General features: G+C 31.1%; 2 protein-coding genes across 2 annotated transcripts; both read right to left on the bottom strand.

Moving 5' to 3' along the window:
- Positions 1-1,554: 1,554 nt before the first annotated feature.
- LOC120268653 (36.4 kDa proline-rich protein-like) lies at positions 1,555-3,103 on the bottom strand (the record flags this gene model as incomplete). The annotated part of the gene is made up of 2 exons (XM_039275959.1): positions 1,555-1,798; positions 2,441-3,103. A coding segment is annotated over one exon (579 nt), but the record flags the coding sequence as incomplete, so codon positions are not given.
- Positions 3,104-9,509: 6,406 nt separating this feature from the next.
- Positions 9,510-15,127, bottom strand: LOC120268912 (CCR4-NOT transcription complex subunit 10-like). Its single transcript, XM_039276172.1, is given in 7 exon segments — positions 9,510-10,158; positions 10,160-11,707; positions 12,692-12,763; positions 12,858-12,944; positions 13,040-13,222; positions 13,771-13,851; positions 14,772-15,127. Coding segments are annotated over 7 exon segments (2,484 nt in total). The 5' UTR covers positions 14,946-15,127; the 3' UTR covers positions 9,510-9,819.
- Between the last annotated feature and the right edge of the window lie 307 nt (positions 15,128-15,434).

Raw genomic sequence — 15,434 nt, 5'->3', positions numbered from 1 at the left:
AAAAATATACTTTTTTAAGCCAATTCAAATAAAACCTAAATATAAGGACCAACGTAAATAAAGTATTTCATTATTGCAAAGCGCGGCGTCTTCATTAATAGAATATATATATATATATATATATATATATAACCATTAACTCAATGTCTATCAAAATTAATTTTTTTGAATCATATAACCTAAATTGGTCCCTCTACTTTTTTTCTCTTCCCTTTTGGTCCTCTACTCAGAAATGATTTCAACTAGTCTTTCTACTCTTGAAAATACATGGACTAGTTAAACCATTTTTAAGCATAGAGAGACTAAATAGGTCCATTTTCAAAAATAGAGGGACTAGTTGAGAGGATTTCTGAGTAAATAGACCGAAAAAGAAAGAAAGAAATAGATGAGCCAATTCAAATATTATATCTTTTTAATTTAATATTTAACTATATATTTTAATAGTATATGTTAAGCAAAAAATATTTATAACCAAAATTAATTTTAAACATATACTTGTGTCATTTGGTTTTATTAAAGAAATGGAGTTGAATCTTTACGAAATCAAAATAAAATAAACCTGTGATGAAAAGTATAAGTAGTGATTTATCTGTTATATATAATAATATGAACTAAATTTTTTATTAATTTTTTATTAATTTTCTTTTAAGGACCCACTTTATAAAAGTTTAATATTTTTGGGAGGACAAACCTTTTCACATGTCCTTGTGCCAATTCACATGTTGTGTATTTGAATGTGGTAAAAGAGTACCTTCTCTGCTCAAATTCTCACAAGCACCTTTTCAAGTTGCTTTGCCTTCAATCAAACATGTTCCCAATTATTGTACCAATTGATTATTTTATGTAACTGTTTTTAGATGTGATTATTATTAGCTTATTATTATTAAAATAAACATTAAAACAAATGCAGGTACATTCCCACACGGGCCACACTTGATAGGTAAATATCAAATACTATAAAAATAAATAAAATAGGTAAATTTCATTACCAGTTTACCACTTCACTATAGCGAAATAGGAATGGAAATAAAAAAAATAGTAATAGATAGTAATAAGAATGATAATAGATAGTAATAAGAATGAAAACTGTAATTGGTAAAAAAAATTTATTAAAAATTAAAAAAAAATGTTGCAAAATTACCATTTTGCAAATGAGTAAAATATTGAAACATTATTTTGAATATTATATATTTTTTAATTATTATCTTATATTAATTAAATAATTTGGTTTTATTATGTTATAAAGTCTATTTGGTGACTTAGTTAATTTTGGACAATTACTTATTTTGTATTTTAAAGTTTAAAAATAACAATTTGACACTGAATTAAATAAACATTTTTTTATTATGATCTTTTCTTCAACTCATTACCTCTCGTTAATTAAAATGGTTAAGATGCATAAATTTATATATTTTAGAGGATAAAACAATATTTTTTATGTTCTAAATTTGTTTTTAAATGCTATTAGAAGTGAAAACTAGAGGAAGTAACCTATAATTTTTTTCAACCGATGTAAATAAAGAAATAAATATATAAATATTTAAAACATGCGAATATTAGAAGAGATTAATTAAAAGCATTAATAACAATTCCTTGTTACAAGGGCCAGTGACAAACAAGACATGACTTAGAACAAATTACACTTGATAAAAACAAAAGAAAAAAGAAACCAAAGAGAAATAAATTAAAGAGAAGTGAGTTGAGACATTGAATCATGACACTGTGATAACACCACATTGCATGCACACTTGACCAACCAGAAATATTCCAAGCATTCAGATAACTCCAATTTAACTCACTGCAACAACAACAAGGACAAAAATCATTCTGTCAGATCAAACTTACATCATGTGTACTAATTAGTTCAAAAAATGAGAAAAAAAAAACAAGTTGGATTTGAGAGTCATTATCTACTTGAATAGGTTAATCAATAAATTCATGCATGTGCATGACTAGTGAATAAACAAAATCTCACTTGTTTTTAGTAGGTTAATTAAGTATGAAAATACTCCTCAATTATATATAAGTTAGAAGAAAGGACAGTTGAAAGAAATAAAAAAATCTTCAGTTTATTAATTAACTGCTTTTCTTTGTAATTAAACTTATTAAAATAACTACATTCATTTACAAGAAGGCATGTAATAAAAAAAACACATAAGTTGAAAGAATAAAGAAGAGGAATAAGCAGAAAGCTTATTTATAAAAAAAACATTCAAAAAAAAGCATTTCATAGACAAGAGAAACTAGGAAGAAAATCAAGCTTATTTATGAAGAAAACACACTCATACAGAAGTAATAGTAGCCAGAATACAAGAAGAAACAATGTTTAAATATATATATATATATATATATATATATATACTCGAAGAAGTTGGTTATTTATAAAATATAAAAACAACAAAAAGAAGAACAAGAAGAGAAAGAGAGAGAGAGAACTTACAAGACACTGTAAAGACAAACGTGAAACTGTGAAAACAAAGACACATGCATGGCAGGCATGCATGCATGCATGCATGAAATCACACTAAACAGTGCACGTAAACCCAGGAGGAGGAGTCTTCCCACAAGTGAGCAAGAGCTGAAGAGCAAGAGGCAAGTAAATGTTGATATTAAGTAACTTAAGTCTAATAGTAGTGCAAAGACACACAGCTGCCTCAAGTTCCACAAGTCCTTGTAACAATGGACAACACTTGTTCACCACTGGGTCACCTATAACCACATGCACTAACCCTCCAAGAAGATCAACACAAGCTCCAAGCTTAAGTGTGTCAACAGGGCAGCTGTTGAGAGGAGGAGGAGGAGGAGGAGGAGGAGTTGGAGTGGTAGGAGTTGGAGTTGGAGTTGGTGGTGTAGGACAGTTGCCTACAGGTGGGGGGTTGCCAGTCACCGGAGGGAACACCGGAGGGATCACCGGAGGACCAATGATTGGTGGGAGGGATATGGGTGGCCGGCCAATGACTGGAGGGTTGGTGATGGGTGGTCTGCCAATAATGGGAGGGAGGATAATGGGTGGTTTAGGGTTTTTGGGGTGTTTTAGGGTGTTTTGGGTGAGGATTAGGGTTAGGGTTAGGGTTGTTTGTGGTGGGGAGGGTTGGAGCAGGAGTTACAGGAGAGAATGGGAGGGGAGATGGAGAGGAAGAGAAGGAAGATGAGGAAGAAGGAGGTGAGTTTGGTGGAAGACATGAGAAGGGAAGGGAAGATGAATTAGGGTTAGGGTTAGGGTTTTTTGGGGTTTAGAGATGGTTTGAGGGAGTTCTTTATAGGAAGTGATGAGAAGGGTTCACGTGAACATGTAATGGTTGTAAGTTTGGCAGCTGTCTTTATTTTTTATTTTTTATTTATTTATTCAGTTATTTATTTATTATTCTTTTCTTGAATTGAGAAAGTATATGTGTATATTGTGTTTTGTTTTCTCTCTTTCACATTATACTACAAATAAACCAAAATGGAATATTTCTTGATGTTATGAATAGATTTATTTGATACAAAATACTTGAAATTTAATAATAATAATAATAATATTGTCATATCAACCATTATTATTTAATTTAAGTAATAGAGATTTAAATCATTTAAGTAACTATTTTTTTCTGTTTTGCATTTTTAGATATGAAAAAAATAATATGAGAAATTTATCTGCTCATAGGATTCTCTATACTATAACAAAAAAATATTATTATTAATATATTATTATATTTCAATGACAAATTCATTAATTGTTCAATGCACAGTTTTTTAAAGAGTCGTAAAGTCTCAATTAGTCTAAAAAAGTACTTAAAGTTTTTTTAAAAGATAGACTACCACGTCGATGAGTGACAATTTTTTTCTAACAGAGGAACAAATAGCCAATTTTGAAAGAACTTATTGTCAGCCTCTTTCAGATATGAATCTATTTGTTTCCACTTTATATTGTGAATAAACAAAAAAAGAACTTTTGATTATATACATTTATGGAATACAAAATGTAAGAAACTTATAATAATAACAATAATAATATTAAAAATATGAAATTTCTTAAATAATAATTTTATGCAATATAGTTTTAATCGGCTATAAATCTACAATCTCTTTCTTTCTCTCTCAAAAACATAAATAGTTTTGTAACTTTTGTTCTCATATTAAATTAAACATTTCCTTTCCTTCGGTAACTTTGAACCACAAATTTTATTCCTCTCTTTTTTTTCAAAACACAAACTTGATATTTTATGTTTTCACAATCTCTGTCCATCACATCATGTAAATTGCAACCACAAAATTAATTTCCATATATAGATATATATATATACAAAATATTGAATATATGTGGTATGGATGGAGATGATTTTTTATATTGTGAAAAGGTTATATGTAAAGAACAAAAGTAGTTTTAGTTGTTGTATTTTGATTTTGATATTTACTTCTATTCATATAATTTTAAAATATTTGTGATATCATAATGTATTAATTTTACCCCTTTTTTATTTTTATGATCAACGTATTTAATTGTTATGAACAGAAATTTGCAAAATATAGAGATAAAATTGAGTATTTCAAAATAATTATTATAATAAATAAATAAATAATTATTTAGTTATAATAGCTATATTTTTAATTCAAGAACCAAACCATGTGGTTGGAGGACAGTGAAAGTGGTGGATTGATATTAAAATGGTACAAAACACTTAATGAGTTGTACTCATGTCTTCAATTTTAATTTTTCATATAAAAATTCAAGGTTCTTGTTTTCAAAATAATAATAATAATAATAATAATAATAATAATAACAATAATAAATACCAACAAAACAAGCAAAAAATTAGTTATCAAATGATACATGGTGGAATGGAGAAAGTTTAAAATTAGGTTAATATTTCCAAGTAATTTATGATTAGGAGGTAATCTTTTGAGAAGGCCACTTGAGAACAAATAATTGGATGAAGATATATAGATATATATATATATATATATATATATATATGAAGATCATTCATCTATAGATGTCATAGATAAAAAATTTATGGGTGTCCACTATTAGTCGTTGAATCTCAATCCAACGGCCAATATTAATAAACCATAATTAATATAGTATCAAATACAGTAATTATTATTTGGAATAGTTCATCACACAATATTACTATTCATCAGTGTCGACCGTTGGATCACGATCTAACAGACAAAAATTAGAGGTACATAGATTTTTTATCTATGGACGTTCATAAAGAATATTTATATATATATATATATTAATCAGAAAGTTTTTCCAAATATAGTAAAACATGATTATCATAAGCTTATTGTAATTGTATCTATTTTTATGAATAATGGAAAGAATTATGAGTAATTATATTTTACATACTTTTGTGAATAATGAACATATATATATAGACACACACCATAATTTCACTTGTTTTGATCCTGTTCCTACCATTTATTTAATCTATCTTATTTTGCATAAGTCCTTGCATCTCATGAACCATTATGATTTACTTCTTTGTTCCATTTCCATTATCCATAAGTTTAAAGTTTTTTTTTTATTTTAAAAGAATGACATGATAAGTATATTGACTATGAAAACTACTTTAAAATAAAGCCATGCAACACATTATTATTATACACTAACGTCCAATGCACAAAAAACCTACGTGTAATCAATTAAAGTATTGCATCTCAAGTGCTTATACCAATCAACAATTACTTTTTCTCTTTCATAAAGTTGCCAAAACTATTTGTCCAATTTGTGATCATTCTAAATCAGATTCTCAAAACATAAGGGGTTATTATTATTATTATTATTATTATTATTATTATTATTAAAAAGCAATGGATAGGCATAAATAGTGGATCAGTTTGAGTTACTTACGCACAAAATTTTTTAAATTTAAATTAATATGTATATAAAACCCTCTGGGAAACATTTATCATTTTTTAATATTTTATAAGATTTCTAATACTTCACCTCAACAAATAGATTGATAAAAAAAATAGTAATTTTTGTATTTATCATCAACAATAAATATGGAAGCATCTCATCAAATTATTACGTAACATCAAATCTTTTTTTATCAAATTCTTCTGAATTTTTACATAATACTTTTCATGTAAAAGAAAAATATTAATTTTTTATAAAATATATATATATATATATAATTAATTAGAATAAGTTTTTTATGTATGTTCTTAGTTTTTTTTAGAAACTAAAGATATTTGATGATTATTAAACAGAGTTAACATTGTATATTGCCAAGTACAACAAGAGATACGCTTACACATACAATTCAATTATGAACCTTTTAATAATATAAATAATAAATATTATTATAAAAAAGTGAAAATTCATGCAAGTGGGGGGAAAAACAAGGCAGAGACATGAAGTGGTTTTGAGAGTGTCCTACTGTCCTAGGGAGGTTGTATTCCCTAAAAACAATGGGTAAAACATGTGGCATGGAGGATACCCTCTAGTGTCCACATGGTTATGTTAAGGACCTAAACTTTAGGGTTTTATTTATTTATTTATTTATTATTATTATTATTATTATTATTATTATTATTATAAAAAATTCCATATTTAGGGATTCGTGTAGGGACGAGACAGAGAAGATAAGGAGGAGGGGGCCAAAGTAAAAGACTAGTCCGTGAACTTCTTTTGTTTGTGCTTGTCTTGCTGTCACACTTAGCTTTTAGCACTTTCTACATCCGTGAACTCTTTTCTTTATTTCTGATTTTTATTTATTTATTTTTTTTATTATTTTTATAAAATCTACAAATGATAAAGCAAAGAATAAACGGGTGCAGAGATACATTAATTTCAGGAAGAACGAGAGGTATTTCTCAAACAAAATTATTCGATTCACACAAGATTTAAAAAGTGAATTGTAATATAAGAGACTTGAACTCGAGAATTTTTAATCACAGACACGGATAATTATAGTTGGATCAGCCCATGATTCTTTATTTATGAATTCTCTCTTTTGTTTTTTTTAAATGTTTTTTTATAAAATTATGTGATAATAAATGTATAAATATGAAATATAACTATAAATTTAATAAATATTTATGTCTTTCATTTTATATAAATTTTGTGATTCCACCTAAAGTTGGTTTCTGAAACAAATAATGTATACAAAAGACTCAATACCGATACATTAATTGATTATTTGTCACACTTAATATATAAAGTTTCAATAAATATTTTAACTATAAATTCAACACATATTAATGTCCTTATTTTGTATATTTTTCGTGATTTAACTTGAGTCATTACTGAAATAAATATTGTACCTAAAGACTCAGTACTAGTAGGTTAAATAGATTATTAGTATTTGTGTGGGAACCGGAGGCCTCTATTATTATTATTATTATTATTATTATTATTATTTAATTTATTTTTTTTGTTGGTATCCATGCTTGTCCCTGTCTTGCCATGACCATGCTTACATGTTTTTGTCAATATTTTGTTTTCTATATTAAAAAGGATACGTTTTATCCCATTGCAATAGATTTAATAAATATTCATCACTTTTTTTAGATCACAAGTTTAACCAATTTTTTTTTGTTTGCTATATAAAAATGGATAAAGAGGTGCTCACTCCCATGCGTTGAGGTTAATAATAATAGTTTATGTGTGGCTTATCTGTGTTGTAAAAATAATAATAATAATAATAATTAAAAGTGGATAAGTGTTACTCTTTTAAAAATAAATAATGGTCTTTCTAAAATTGAGATTATGGATTAAATAGTAATATATTTACTTCCTCCAATTTTTTTATTTGTTCATTTTATCTAATTTATTAAAAATCAATTGAAATTAATTAATAATTTAAATTTTATAAAAAAATTATATTAATTTTTAAAATTATTTTTGAAATATATTTTGAAAAAAATGTTTAGTTAAATATAATTTATTAAAAATATAAAAATAAATTTTAAAAAAACAATATTTATTGATTCACAAATTTTATAAAGAGATAAGTAAAAAAAATCCTGAGAAAATGCTTTTTCTAACATAAATTTTTTCTTAATTTTTTCTTGACAAGAATTCAAGAAAATTTTTTACTAAAGATCATGTAAAATGTGGGAACTTGGCGATTCATGATATATTCACTAAAATTTATTTAAGAATATTTTTTTTACAAAAAAATTAAATTAACATAAAATAATAGAAGCTCAACAGCTCATTCTTTTTTAAAATATAAAAAAAAAAACTTGTGATCTTGTATCTCAAAAAATACCCTTTAAATAAAACTCTAACATACAAATTATCATGCTAGTTACCAGTAGGTTTTTAGATTTCTTTCAGAAAAAAGTCATGAATAGAGCCCTAGTTTTAAATCTAGGGGAAAAAAGAAAAAGAAAAATAGATCCCCACCCACCATAAATTTTGTTTCCTTACTTTGATGAGCTAATAATGCCAACATCTTCACATGATTTATTTCCATACTTCTGCATATAATATTAAATATATATTATCAACTACATACAGGTACAAAAATACATAAATTACAGTGACTTAACTGACCTTCTTAAGATAACTCCGTCATACAACCCGGAAGGAAAGAACGAGAGGAATTCCTCACGCAACTCTCTTACAGGGGATAAAAAAAATGAATTATACTCTAAAAGACTTGAGCTCGATACTTCTCAATCACAGACACGGGTAATTACTGTTAGACTAACACGTTTTTTAACTAGTACTAATTTAAATCAAAATTTGATCCATTTTTTTAAACAAAAAAAATTTCCATATAAAACAAATTATTTCCAAGGAGCCTACATAATATAATTAAGCAAACAAAATTCTCCATGTGAGAGAGCTCTAAGTGCAATTATAACTTTTGCAAGGGTACATTCCCCAACAACCAACCTAAATAAATTCACCAGGCCTCAAATGAAAACAATAACAATGCAAAAACACAATTGAACAATAGATGATGTTTGACAATGCAGCAAGTAAACATTTAACTGCAAAAACAAAACACATCATCTACAAGAACATCTCATCACTAGTTGCAATCAACAAGAGCCTAATTTACAGTAAAGTAGCAATCACTGTGAAGTCCTGTGACAATATGATAAGGATTAAAAATTCAAGTACTTATTAAACCCTATTGACAACTAGGAATTATGCATGTTGTAGTCTTAATTAGCACTTGTTCAAATCTCTTAAAAGAAAATGCTCTCAGAATTGGTTCAACTAAAAGCTAAAAAGAAGTTTAAATATTTGGCAATTTCAACTATAGAAATGAAAAAAAGTCCTAGTGGATCAAAGAAGAGCTTTCAGAAATGTCCTTAAGCTAACTGAAACCTAAAGTTTCCAGACAAAATAGAGAAGATTGGAGGAATCTTACCTCCATTAGCCAATCCAGTTCACTTCTTCAGCCCTTTCAACATGCTCAGTTTGCAGCCTTTGAAGAGAAAGCAAAGGAACATGATCGAAAAATACAGGGTAAATTAGTTCATCATTTGGTTAAATTGCAATCTCTTCACCGTTCATGCAATTCAGGTACCAAGCTTGCAAAAGATTAGAAACCGAGTTAGCGCGAATAAAAAAGAGCTTTTCATTAACTTTACTAAATGAATGAATTGTCCAAACATCAAAAACGCTCCCCTCTCTATCTTGAAGCTGCCCTAGATTGTAAGCTCAAAAAGGTTGGCACCAACAGATCTAAAGAATCTGCCATACCACCGAGCACTATTGATAAGAAGTTACTTATTCTACCGACAATCTTCTCTATGGTACAGATAACTGTAAAATTCTCCTTATAGTAAGTTTCTGGTATCAGGCTGGTCCAGAGTCCACAAATCAATCTGGGACTGGAAACCGCATCATGAGGAGTTCAATGTTCAAGCACTAGACTGGAATCTAACTCGGCTGCTCTTTTTCAACTTAGAGAGGGCATCTTGTGTCCTATTGCGTAAAAGATCCAAATAAACTGCAGCAAGAACGGCTTTCGGATTATTTGGCATGCTACATTGGGCTTGTGCCACAAATCGGTCGGCTTGCTCAAGATTTCCCTCTATGGCACAGATGGCAGCCAGGTTCAAATAGAGTGACCCGCGGGCGTCTTCAGGCTTTAGGAAAACTCCTGCAGTTCTTTTGGCATTTACTGTATTATTCAGTTCGTCACTATCCCCGCCTACTTCGACTGTCCATCTCTCTCTGTCCTCATCACTGTAAGGCAAAAACGACACTAGTCCCATCCAATAGGTATACTGATAATTGTTCTGCAGCTTCTTTAGGTCGGTTCAGGAGACAGAGAGCCTCAGCAGCATATACACAGGCAAGATAAGAATACATCTTTGAACAGTCTGGCATCTCCTGAAGAGTTTGGGCATGAGAAAGTGCTTTCAAAGGATTTTCCAAACAAAGCTCCACATATGCAAGATCTCCTAGAACAGCCTGCTTCATCATATGGTTCTCTTTTCTACACATGTCCTCAAAAGAAGAAACAGAACCCTGAAAGATATTATTAGAGTTCATACTTCCCTTAGTTTCTTTGAATTCGTTATTGGTACCAGTTGGTAAAGAGGCTGAAGTCACAGAAAATGATTTTGAATCTCCATCTGACCAGTTCTTGTGGCTTGAATTTGAAATGCTGCCAGAAGCTCCCTGGTTTGGTTTGTCAACTTCATTAACGGAGAATGTTGTGGCAGGTCTTGATGTCCGCTCTTCCAATTTGTCCAACAAATGCAGGGCGTTGAGCAGACACTGGCGAGCAAACGGAAGAGAAAGCCTACATTGATCATCAGGACCAAATCTACCATCCTCTCCTCTGATATCCAAATGCCTGTTTCTTGAGTTCATATCCACAACAACCACATGCCGCCATTTACCAGAACCAACTACTGAAAGTTTTATTTCTTCACTGCTGGAAGTAATAGCTTGCCTCAGAAGCCCCTTTTCTTGTGCCAATAAGCAGCATTCAGCAAGGCGGAGCCATAAAAGCGGCCGATTGTGAAAAATTGGAATGGTTCTATACAAACAGCGAGCTGCAGTCAAAGGCTTTCCACAAGCCAAATATTGCAGCCCATAGTTATAAAATATGAGGAGGGATTTATCATGTGAAAATGTTGAAAGCTTCAGAGGTTTCTCTTTTAGAATTGTTGAGCAGCTTTTTAATGCCTTGGAAAGGTACATGATTGACAAGTGATGTTCCCCCAGTTGGTGGTATATGCATCCCAGGTTGCTATTGAACATACTTAACATTACTGGATCTGCCCGGTTAATGGATGTCATCAAGAGTTTTATAGCCTTGCGATGGTTTCCTCGAGCATATTCTAATTGGGACTTCAACATGAGTGCACTAGATGAATCTCTATCACGCACAATGTTCATAGCAAGTTTGACTTCACGTTTTGCCACCTTTAAATTCCTTGTGAGCAACAGAAATCGAACCTTGTACAGTTGCATATTTAACTTTAGATCGACACAAGGAGCAGCCCGACCAACTGGTGGTTTTGAGACGTGATTCAAGGTAGACCTACCAAATTTAAGAGCACCACTATCCATGGTTGAAATCAAGGTTTCATACTCGTCTGATAAAGTTCTTGATAAAGGGTCATCTGGCATATTTGCACTTATACTTAAATCAGAAATAGGATCTTGAACAGCCACGTTAATATTTACAGAAGCTGCTTGAATTGAAGATGGATTCTGAGCAATAGTTCCATTATCAACTTGGTTCATTTTGTAGCTAACACCAAGAAACTTTTCCAAATACTGGATCACATCCTGGAAAGCAAACATGAGATGCTGCTATGATAAGATGTCAATGAAAAGGAATAACATATGAAACGGAAGCAGAGAAAGTAGAACCATGAAAAAAATCAAAACTCAAAAGAGTTAAAGAAGAGTAGATTATGTTTCTCCTAGGACAACCAAACAGAGTTGGGATATTTTTTGTAAACCAACATTCCATCTTGTGCAAGTTCAAAATGCAGAATGACAGATTAAGAACACCTTCAATCATAGAAACAGCAAGATCATGCATTCGTTAATAAAAGCTACGACTCTCACTGGTAGGTAAAAGTTTAAATAAAAGTGAAAATAACTCTTTCATCTATCACCATAATTATATAGAAGTAAGAAGACAAGGGGTATGTTTATCCTATCAAATAAAATTGAAATCTCACAATGACAAGGAGTTCATGCTGAACCAAAACAAATTTTAGGAAGCCCTAATCAATTGCTACAGAACATATCATTTGCTAGCTTAGAAAGGAGAGGTTCGTATGAATGTTGACACTTTAGGTTGAATCAGATGCTGATGATAACATCACTTCTGGGAAAGAAACTTCAGTGATAACATGATAATATGCATCAACCATAACACACACACACACCAGATTCTCTTCAAGATAATTATAGGATAAAAAAAGGGTGAAGCAGAAAATCGTACTCTTCCATATAAGAAGAGAGCATGTAAGGGTCAAGCTGAAGGTACAAAGTCTGTGTTTAGATGGCTATCAAATACCAAGACTAGTTATATAGTATTAAATTCATAATCAACATATAGGACATTGAAGAAGCCCAACAAAGGAAGCCTTACCACGGTGACAATAGTGCACTAAATTTGTAAAATGGAAGAATAAACTCAGAAATGATACAGAATAATTGACTAAGCTTAAGGTATATGCCAACCAGACAAAATTTTCATATGCACAAGATGAAATAACAATCACATGTAAAGCAATGACGAAATAATAGTTCACATACTGAAGCTCGTGCCGCATCTTTTAAAGCAAACGCGGTATCCAGCAAGAGAAGACATATACGAAGAGCGATCACCTGCATTATAAATTAGTGTGCATTTATAAATTTAGTAATTGGCAAATGCTTAAAATCCTATTTTGTTTTTATTATGCGTCTACATCTATAATACCTCATCTAAAGCTTCTATATGTTGAAACAAGGACTCAAGCATTGGCAATGCACGGTTAAATTCATGCAGGTGGTAGAGAATGACTGCCTGCAAAATAAACCCGAATAAAGGGATCAATGACTTCTCTTCAAACACAAGCTGAAACAGACCAACAGAACATTAAAAGAAAGAAAAAGACATACAATGTTGAAAGTTACAATGGAAACGTCAGAATCATCCGAATAGTTAAAACAGCCGGATTTTGCAGCAGAAAACTGGTATAGTGCAGTAGTTCCATCACTAGATCCTGAGACAGCATTGCCTCTGAGGTTGTTAGCAGATTCCATCTCTTCTCCAGATGCACACAGAACATCCTTGCTTCGCTTCTACAACAATACTAAAAATCAGCCCAAGAGTAACATCACAGACAAAAAGTAAACAACACCAAAAATTATCTCTGAACTATAAACATCAAGCATCACACACATTTTAGACCTATCCCATGTATAATCAAATGCTTCCAAAGCAGATGGCAATAAGAGCTATGTTGTCAAAAACACATAAAAGAGCAGTGGACTCCGAATCAACTAAACTTAGTCACCTTTTAGAGATATACCATCCTTTCTCAAGTACTCCTGAAATATATCATAATAAATACTATCTTGTCAAAACCACATAACAGATGAGCAGCCTCCAAATCAAGTATATTTCAAAAATGTCATAAAATAAAAAAACACAGTCCTAATGAGAAGAAGCATCTTAGTACTCAGGGAATCAATTAGTTGCTGTACATGACTAACCAAATAAACAGATACGAAAAGCTTGAATCGGTAACAACTACAAAATAATCTTTTCAACCAATAGACAAGCAACAGATATATATATATATATATATATATATATAATGCAGAAAATCTATTCATGTCAGCTTAACCTTGGTGAGGACATCAAGCAGTTTCCGGGGATCAAAGCAACCATCACGGTAATACTCTGCAACAACAATGTTATGTGCAACCTGCAACATCGTACCAACAAGGTAACTGCATAGTCAACATTATAGACAACTTTTACAGAAGTATAAATGACAATATACATTAAAAAGAAAGGAATATCAAAGAGCACAATGTAATGAAGCCAGTAGCATACTCGATTGTGGTGAGATATTGGCCACCATCACCAAAGGAGAAAGTTTGCATTACAATGTATGTAAGTATCAACGAAAAATAAAGATTGAGCTACTGCATTAGATGTCACTACATGAGATTAACCTCAGAAGTAAGACTAGGTAAAAACTAACAGTTTAAAAGTACACATGCACTTTTATCATGCATAAACAAAGCATCATGATCATTATTTTAAAGCTATTTTCTTAGTGGAGAAATTGAGGTATATAACTCGGTTAGAACTTAATTTTAGCACGACAATAAAGGATAAAGCTAAACAAGGAACAGCAAAAAAGTAGCACAGATTAGGGAGTCTGCTGTCGAAAAACTGAGGCAAGAGACGCCACGGGCCAGTAAGGACAAGTTGACTGTCCACTGGATAGATGAATTCGAACAGCTAGAACTAGCGACACAGCAAACTACTTGCTTTTCGAACATGCCAAAACCTAGCAACCAGACAATCGCTAACAAATGCACCTATAAAAATTCAGCAAACTACCAACATGTGCTATGAGTAAGGGGCCGTCCTTAGGCATCAAAGCATCAGTTAACGCTATCAAAGAAAATGATTCACAGTAGAAACCAAATCCTAAATCCGTAGCACAGTAACCATCAACCAATAATTCACAGAACAGTACTATAAATACAACAAAAATAACATCATCCGAACTCCCTCATGGATTCAGAACCAAAAATCTCAACCTTTTCAACAAATTAAAAAAAATTTTAAAAAAAAGCAAGAGAGAGAAAGAGAAAAAAAAAAAGGTTCAACCTTGGGATCGTCCTCTTTCAACCGAGACAGCTGTTTCAACAAATCCACACACTCCGAGTACCGCCGGCTCTGGAACAACCCCGCCGCCTCCTTGGCGAGCGCCGCCGTGACCGAGAGCGCCTGATCGTCCTCCACGGGGGAATCACCACTGGGCGAAGAGTCGCGCGCGTCCATTCCTAGATCCAACGATACCGATCGTTAACCCTAGTAATCGAGGGCCTAAAGGGGAGTGGAATGGATCCCGATCTCCTCCATTCTAGGGTTTTGGAAATGGGCTAGGGTTTTGGATTTGGGGCTTTTCGGAGGAGATAAGAGCTTTGGTTGTGATAAACAAAAGACGATGGATGAGAAAGATAGATAGGAAAAAGACATTAATAAAAAAAGATTTTTTTGTTTTTGCATATAAAACCCTATAAAATGTCAAAATTATTGTAATAAAAGTATTTAATTTGGTGTATTGTATATGTAAGTACTATTATACCCTTGTGAAAATTAGATTTTACAATTCATTATATTAAATGATTAAATCATCCTTCAATGCATTTGTGAAAAAAAATTTATTAAATGTTTGTCTTAAAACTTGGATAATTTTTGTTAAAATAATAATATTAGCGAATATTTAAAAATTAATTGAGAAAAAAAGGGGGAAAAGTATAAATTTAT

Source organism: Dioscorea cayenensis, chromosome 9, assembly GCF_009730915.1.
Source record: "Dioscorea cayenensis subsp. rotundata cultivar TDr96_F1 chromosome 9, TDr96_F1_v2_PseudoChromosome.rev07_lg8_w22 25.fasta, whole genome shotgun sequence".
Taxonomy (NCBI): domain Eukaryota; kingdom Viridiplantae; phylum Streptophyta; class Magnoliopsida; order Dioscoreales; family Dioscoreaceae; genus Dioscorea; species Dioscorea cayenensis.
This window is presented reverse-complemented; position numbering and strand designations above follow the sequence as displayed.